This window comes from Ammodytes marinus (genome assembly GCF_949987685.1).
Source record: "Ammodytes marinus genome assembly, chromosome: 23".
Classification (NCBI taxonomy): domain Eukaryota; kingdom Metazoa; phylum Chordata; class Actinopteri; order Uranoscopiformes; family Ammodytidae; genus Ammodytes; species Ammodytes marinus.
Window position 1 is genome coordinate 16,197,682 of NC_137227.1, and position 7,500 is coordinate 16,205,181.

Sequence of the window (7,500 nt, forward strand, 5' to 3'; positions counted from 1 at the left end):
CAGAGCGCAGGGTCAGCCATAGTACAGCGCCCCTGGAGCAGTTCGGGGTTAAGTGTCTTGCTCAAGGACACAATGGTAGAGATGGTGGGCACCGTAGATGTAATAGCAGCCACCACTAATTTTACTACTGACACCCTCCTGTCCGGTGACGGGGATCTAACCAGAGACCTCATGGTTACTGGGAGGAGGAACCAGAGACCTCATGGTTACTGGGAGGAGGAACCAGAGACCTCATGGTTACTGGGAGGAGGAACCAGAGACCTCATGGTTACTGGGAGGAACCAGAGACCTCATGGTTACTGGGAGGAGGAACCAGAGACCTCATGGTTACTGGGAGGAGGAACCAGATTCCTTATGGTTACTGAGGAGGAACCAGAGACCTCATGGTTACTGGGAGGAGGAACCAGAGACCTCATGGTTACTGGGAGGAGGAACCAGAGACCTCATGGTTACTGGGAGGAGGAACCAGAGACCTCATGGTTACTGGTCGGCCCCCTTCCCTCTAGGCCATCCTACAACCCTGTTTCATTCATATAGCCGAATATCATAATACTAAAGTAATGAATGAATAGTGAATGGTGTGGATGCAGGAGGATGGTGAATGGTGTGGATGTGTTTACCCCGTCACTCCCCCCTCCGTTGTGCAGCAGTTTTCCGTTGCTGTTCTGTCTCTCGTGGCCCTTCTCCTCCTGCAGCAGGTCTGCGATGGTGTTGAGCAGGTAGTTGAGGAACTCATGGGCGTCCTGCTGCATGTAGTTATCAAACAGCTCTGAGAGGGGAGACAAAATAATGTCCGTCAGATTTTTTTTAATTTTTTTTTTAAAGTTACGCAGTACACCTTTAAGTTTGTTTATATTGATTTAGAGAGAGAGTATTTGAATTCATGGCCTGGACCGAATGGCCCCCAATTGACGCACGCCGCACGGATATAAATAAATGCACAGAGAGGCAGAGGGATGTGGGATAGACGGAAGAATATGTGTTGAAAAAAGAGAGAGAGAAAAGAGAGGGAGACAGTGGGGAAAGAAAAAATAATGTCCGTCAAAAAAATCTATTTGTCGTCATTCCTGTTGTTCTAGAAGTCAATGTATGTCTATCATATACTGTGGGTAAGGTAAGGGGTAATGTAATGGGTATGTACTTGAAAGTGTGTTTATTCAGTTATGGGAATAACCTTAAAGGTTCAGTAAGCGGAATGGTCAGTTTAGCTAACTTCCTGTCAGTTACTGCAGTTAGCAGTCCCCTCGCTCGTCCCTACGTCACCACATTAATGCACTGCGGTCTTCAAACAGCGAGTTATCTAGCACCATCTCAGATAAGTAAGTGTGATAAAACATGATAAAAATCAAAACAGACATTGGGAAGGATTTTTACCTGCTCCGCCATTGTAGGCACATAAACATTCACACAACTGTCGCTCTGCGTGCACCGTCAGTGAGACGGGTGCCGGTTTGTAGCGTTCTCTCTTCTGATTGGATATCAGTTTCGGGATCCCCCGAAAAGTTTATTAGCCGATTACATGCAGAGCAGCTGACTGAGAGATCGGCTTTATAAAACGCGCACACTATATAAGTGATCACTGTATGAATAAAGAGCGAATTAACACTTATATTAACATAAATAAATTGCTTACTTCACCTTTGAATTTTCACTTCTCTGGCAAAGTTACATAGTGCACCTTTAAGTTTGTTTATATTTTTTTTTAGAAATGCCTTAATGATGATTGGATGTTGAAGTTTTTCACAAAAGACTATACATGAATTTCTCACGTGTGTGTGTGTGTGTGTGTGTGTGTGTGTGTGTGTGTGTGTGTGTGTGTGTGTGTGTGTGTTATTATGCAAATATTCTATCATGGCGCACGAATGCCCCCAATTGACTCTTATTCACCCTGGTACGAGGATTTAAATGGCGTGGATAGGCAGAATATGTGTTGAAAAACAGAAAGAGAGAAAGATAAACGACCTCCACATATGTGTGTGTGTTTGGCGTGGAGAACTAGAACCAATTAAGATGGCCGCTTCGTTTTCATCTCCGGGATTTTGGCTGACTTTTCATATTTCCACAGCTGTGCAATTAAGCTGAGCTGACACACACACACACACACACACACACACACACACACACACACACACACACACACACACACACACACACACACACACACACACACACACACACACACACACACACACACACACACACACACACACACACACACACACACACACACACACACACACACACACACACACACACAGTCAAGTCTTAATAGGAATAACTGGTGATAGAATATTTCACATTTCACATTTCTAAAAACAGCTGCTGGTGGATGAAAGGTCTTCCGGAGAAACACACAGAAACGCGTTTGAGCTACTGACAGACTGAGCAGCTGTGTGTTCTGGCAGAGCTGTGTGTGGAATCTAGACTCTCTACTTCTACGTTTCATTTCGATGGATGTATTCCTTAGTGAATGTTAAATGGGTGAATGGACTCTTATACAGCTCTTTTCCCTGGTTTTTCCACAGACTCAAAGCGCTTTACATTGTTTTGTACACATTCACCCAATCACACACACATTCATACACCGATAGCAGCAGCAGCTACCACGCAGGGTGCAAGCTAACTATCGGGAGCAGTTTAGGGTTCAGTGTCTCTTTGCCCAGGGACACTTGGACATGTGGCGGGGAGACGGGGGATCGAACCACCGACCCTGTAACCCAGTGTACGACCGAGTTAGTATGAGTAGGACGTTAGTAGGGCTTTTAGTATGAGTAGGACATTAGTCTGGCTTTTAGTATGAGTAGGACGTTAGTAGGGCTTTTAGTATGAGTGGGACGTTAGGGCTTTCAGTATGAGTAGGACGTTAGTAGGGCTTTTAGTATGAGTAGGGCGTTAGTAGGGCTTTTAGTATGAATAGGACGTTAGTAGGGCTTTTAGTATGAGTAGGACGTTAGTAGAGCTTTTAGTATGAGTAGGACGTTAGTATGAGTAAGACGTTAGTAGGGCTTTTAGTATGAGTAGGACGTTAGTAGGGCTTTTAGTATGAGTAGGACGTTAGTATGAGTAAGACGTTAGTAGGGCTTTTAGTATGAGTAGGATGTTACTAGGACGTTAGTATGAGTAGGACGTTAGTATGAGTAAGACGTTAGTAGGGCTTTTAGTATGAGTAGGACGTTAGTAGGGCTTTTAGTATGAGTAGGACGTTAGTAGGACGTTAGTATGAGTAGGACGTTAGCAGGGCTTTTAGTATGAGTAGGACGTTAGTCGGGCTTTTAGTATGAGTAGGACGTTAGCAGGGCTTTTAGTATGAGTAGGACGTTAGTCGGGCTTTTAGTATGAGTAAGATGTTAGTAGGGCTTTTAGTATGAGTAGGACGTTAGTAGGGCTTTTAGTATGAGTAGGACGTTAGTAGGGCTTTTCGAACCCAACCCAGGAGACCCCCTATCCATCACACTACATGATGGCAGCGCGTACCGTTCTCTTTCCTGAGCCGGGAGATGAACTTCTTGGGCGGGATGACGCCCACCTTCTTCTTCTGCGTGGCGATGCTGTTGAACAGGTCGGACAGACAGGTGAGCAGAGACTCCTTACGCCGAGGCTGCACCTTGGAAACAACCAACAGCTGTTAATCATACACATAGAGATCTAAATGAAATGTTAAAGGAGAAGTAAGTGATATTTTTGGTTAAAGGTGCTGTAAGCGGAATGGTTCTTTTAGCTAACTTCCTGTCAGTTACTGGAGTTAGCAGTCCCCTCGCTCGTCCTTACGTCACCACATTAATGCACTGCGGTCTTCAAGCAGCGAGTTATCTAGCATCATCTCAGATCCATAAGTGTGCTAAAACATGACTCCTCCATTGTAGGCGCATACACATTCACCCATCTGTTGCCCTGGCGTGCACCGGCAGTGAGACCATGGAGTGTATATAGTATATATGAGTGAGACGGGTGTCGGTTTGTAGCGTACTCTCTTGTGATTGGATAACATTTTTGTGATCCTCCAATAAGTTTATTTGCCGATTATATGCAGAGCAGCTGACTGAGAGATCGGCTTTATGAAACGCGCACATTATGTAAGTGATCACTGTATGAATAAAGAGCGATTTAACACTTATATTAACATAAATAAACCGCTTACTTCACCTTTAATATACGTGTTAAGTCTCTCTATATTCATACAGCAATCACTTAAACAGAATGTGTAGTTCATGAATGATGACTCGCTGCTCTCCATCGCGGCACTATCTGGTGAAGACGGCTGTGTGTTCATGTGGTGGTGACGTAGGGACGAGGGAGGGGACCGCTAACTGCTAGTCACTGACAGGAACTTAGCTAAAGGGACCAAATCACTTACTGAACCTTTAAAAAGGTGCTACGAGGAACTTTTAAATGTTTCTGAAACAGTCTAATTATTCCTATGATGATAATAAATGACATTTATTTTGAGTTTTCTGTCACAGTGTTTCCCCTAGAATTGTTTTTAGGCCCGGTGGTAAAAGCTGATAAAGAGTATGCGCGCGGCGTGCGTACCAAATTTGTAGTAGAAATTGACCAAAACTAACCGTATTATGGATGAGCCTCTTTTGACAGCCCGCTACAAATCAGGGCATAGGGTTATGCCTTCACATTCGGTACGTTTGTACATTTTGTGTTTCCCTCAGGATTTTTTGAGACTGCTGGGGGAGAATGGACCTTCTAGTGGGGTCTTGGGGCATGCCCCTGCGGAAGAAAACCTTTACCTTTTTAAAGTTAAATGCATCAAACTGGTGCACTTTGAGAAGCTAAATCTGATTTTATTTTTTTTGCTCTGTAAACAGCTGTCATATGTCCTGCCTAAAACAATTTTATGGAATAATTTGGAGACACAAGCCATATAAACTATTGAAGAAAAACACATAGATATGAAAATAAAATACAATAAACACGAAGACCTAATATAGACAGGTATATCCTGTCTAGTATTAATTTCTGGAATAATCTGGATCATGAAACATTTTCTTTAATTTATCAAATATTAATTTAAAATAAATGAATTAACCTAGGCTACACATCATGATTAGCCTATCAATCAAAATGTGTGCAAAATAAGCAACATTTTGTATTCTGACCCATTATATTTCATGTAGCCTAGTTCTCAATTTAAAACATAAAAATAAAGTAGCATTGAAAATACCAAAAAATAAAGCTTGTAGGGCTACTATAGCCTGCTGTTTTCAAGATAACTTGCTGCGCTGTCTCAGCTGTTGATACAGATTGGTTGCCATGGCGACGTAGCAAATTTAACTTTCTAAGTTTTGATCATCACTTTTTCCTGTTCAACTCCCTGTTACTGAGTCCTAAATATCTCCAGTGTAGCCTATGCCATGGACCTATAAAGGAAGGTTCTTTCTCGTCAGTTTCCCTGTTTGACATGTGCGCTCCGAATGCACACGTGCATCGCGCGGCATAGCGCAGACTAAAAAAAAAAAAAAAAAAAAAGATTAATATTTTTTTTTTTTTTTTTTTTTTTTTTTTTTTTTTTTTTACTTTTTTTTTTTTTTTTTTTTTGGGCAGCTGTTGGCCTGGCGGGGGTCCCGTTGGCCTGGCGGGCCCGCCAGGCCTGTATAATGGTAGGGGAAACACTGTAAATGTGATTTATGATGATCAGAGGAAAAAATTTGACTGTTTCAGAGATATTTAAAAGTTCCTCGTAGCTCCTTTGAGAGCATTTTTTGAGCATTAAAAATCAGCTGCCGACAGTAACAAACAAACGCGTGTGGATTTGTGGATACAGCTGGTGTGTGTGTGTGTGTGTGTGTGTGTGTGTGTGTGTCTCTCATCACTTACCTTGTAGGCCAACACCTTTTCCCTGAACGGCCGACAGAAGTACAGCGCCTGCAGCACCGAGTTACAGTAACACGTGTTGCCAAACTGGAAAACAACAAACACACACAAAGGAACACGTTGATTGACACGGAGAGATGGAGAGATTGTGGTTCTCGGAAGGGTAGAAAGAAGCGAGTGATGACAAGTAGAGTGATGAAGCATAGAAGGGTATAGACTGATAAGCCAGAGAAGGATAGAATAGAGTGATAAGCCAGAGAAGGATAGAAGCTCTCTCTCTCCCTCTCTCTCTGTCTATTTCTCTCTCTCTCTCCATCTCTCTGTCTCTCTCTCCCCTCTCTCTCTCTCCATCTCTCTCTCTCTCCATCATTCGGTCTCCCTCTCCATCTCTCTCTCTCTCCGTCTCCCCCCCTCTCTCTCTCTTTCTCCATCTCTCTCTGTGTCTCTCTCATTTGTATGGAGTGATAAGCCGGCATAGAAGGATAGAAGCGAGGGATGAGGTATAGAAGGATAGAATAGAGTGATAAGGCATACATCAGGTCGGCAATACGTCATCGAAACAATGGCGTTTACAGCATAGAGAGTGACGGCGCGATCGTTCAAAATAAGCCGTCATAGCTCAAATCTGCAATGTCCAGAGCTGTTGTGTGGTTAACAGCAGTAAAACGACAAACATCATCTTTTTATTCCTTCACCATGCCCCCAAAATATCCCTAAAGCAACTAACTTCTTTACCTATGGTCTTTTTCTTTTTGTGTTGTTTTTGAAATCCAATTTTGCATTATAGTCGATGGGACGTGCGCTTTGGTTTCCCCCCAACGTGGGTGGGGCCACAAGAGTTCTGTCTAGATGATGTATTGCCGACCTGATGTATAGATGGGTCGGGTGGCAGTGGCGAAGTGGGTAGTGAGATCGCCTCTGGGAGTGCAGGGTCGGAGGTTCGATTCCCCACCTACCCGCCACATGTCAAAGTGTCCCTGGGCAAGACACTGAACCCCAAATTGCTCCCGATGGTTCAGAGAGGTAAGAAATGTAAAGCACTTTGGGGCTGAGAAAATTGGCTAGCAAGCGCTCTATAAGTCAAGTCCATTTACCATTTAGAAGGATAGGAGCGAGTGATGCGGAATAAAAGGATAGAAGCGAGGGATGAGGGGGGTAGAATAGAGGGATAGAATGGAGTGATGGAAGACTCACGTTGACCAATCCAAAGTAGTGTTCGTTAACGGGGAACTGTTCCGGTCCAATCTCCTTTTCCAAGGCAGAGGCATTGGCGCCCTAGAGAGATAAGAATAGATACATTCAGTGTGTGTGTGTGTGTGTGAGTGTGTGTGAGTGTGTGTGTGAGTGAGTGAGTGAGTGAGTGAGTGAGTGAGTGAGTGAGTGAGTGAGTGAGTGAGTGAGTGAGTGAGTGAGTGAGTGAGTGAGTGAGTGAGTGAGTGAGTGAGTGAGTGAGTGAGTGAGTGAGTGAGTGAGTGTGTGAGAGTGAGTGAGTGAGTGTGTGTGTTTCGGTGCATGTTTGTGTTGAAAATAAATGTGGTGTTGATGACACATACTGTACATACTACATAGTCTATGCTCTGTAAACAAATGGGCCCAACTGTAGCAACAAGCAACAAGCCCGTTTACAGAGCCAAGGCTGTGTATACTATATTAACACCCGATTTTGGACTGTTTCAG

General features: G+C 43.7%; 1 protein-coding gene across 1 annotated transcript in view; it reads right to left on the reverse strand.

The window, feature by feature from the left end:
* Window positions 1-7,500, reverse strand: part of usp12b (ubiquitin specific peptidase 12b) — a 23,138-nt gene that overhangs the window by 11,191 nt on the left and 4,447 nt on the right. Inside the window, exons 2-5 of the mRNA XM_080052271.1 lie at window positions 7,018-7,098; window positions 5,827-5,910; window positions 3,475-3,604; window positions 621-769 (exon numbers count right to left, since the gene is read on the reverse strand). Of these exons, the coding sequence (XP_079908397.1) occupies window positions 621-769; window positions 3,475-3,604; window positions 5,827-5,910; window positions 7,018-7,098 (444 nt within the window). The remainder of the gene's footprint in view (window positions 1-620; window positions 770-3,474; window positions 3,605-5,826; window positions 5,911-7,017; window positions 7,099-7,500) is intronic.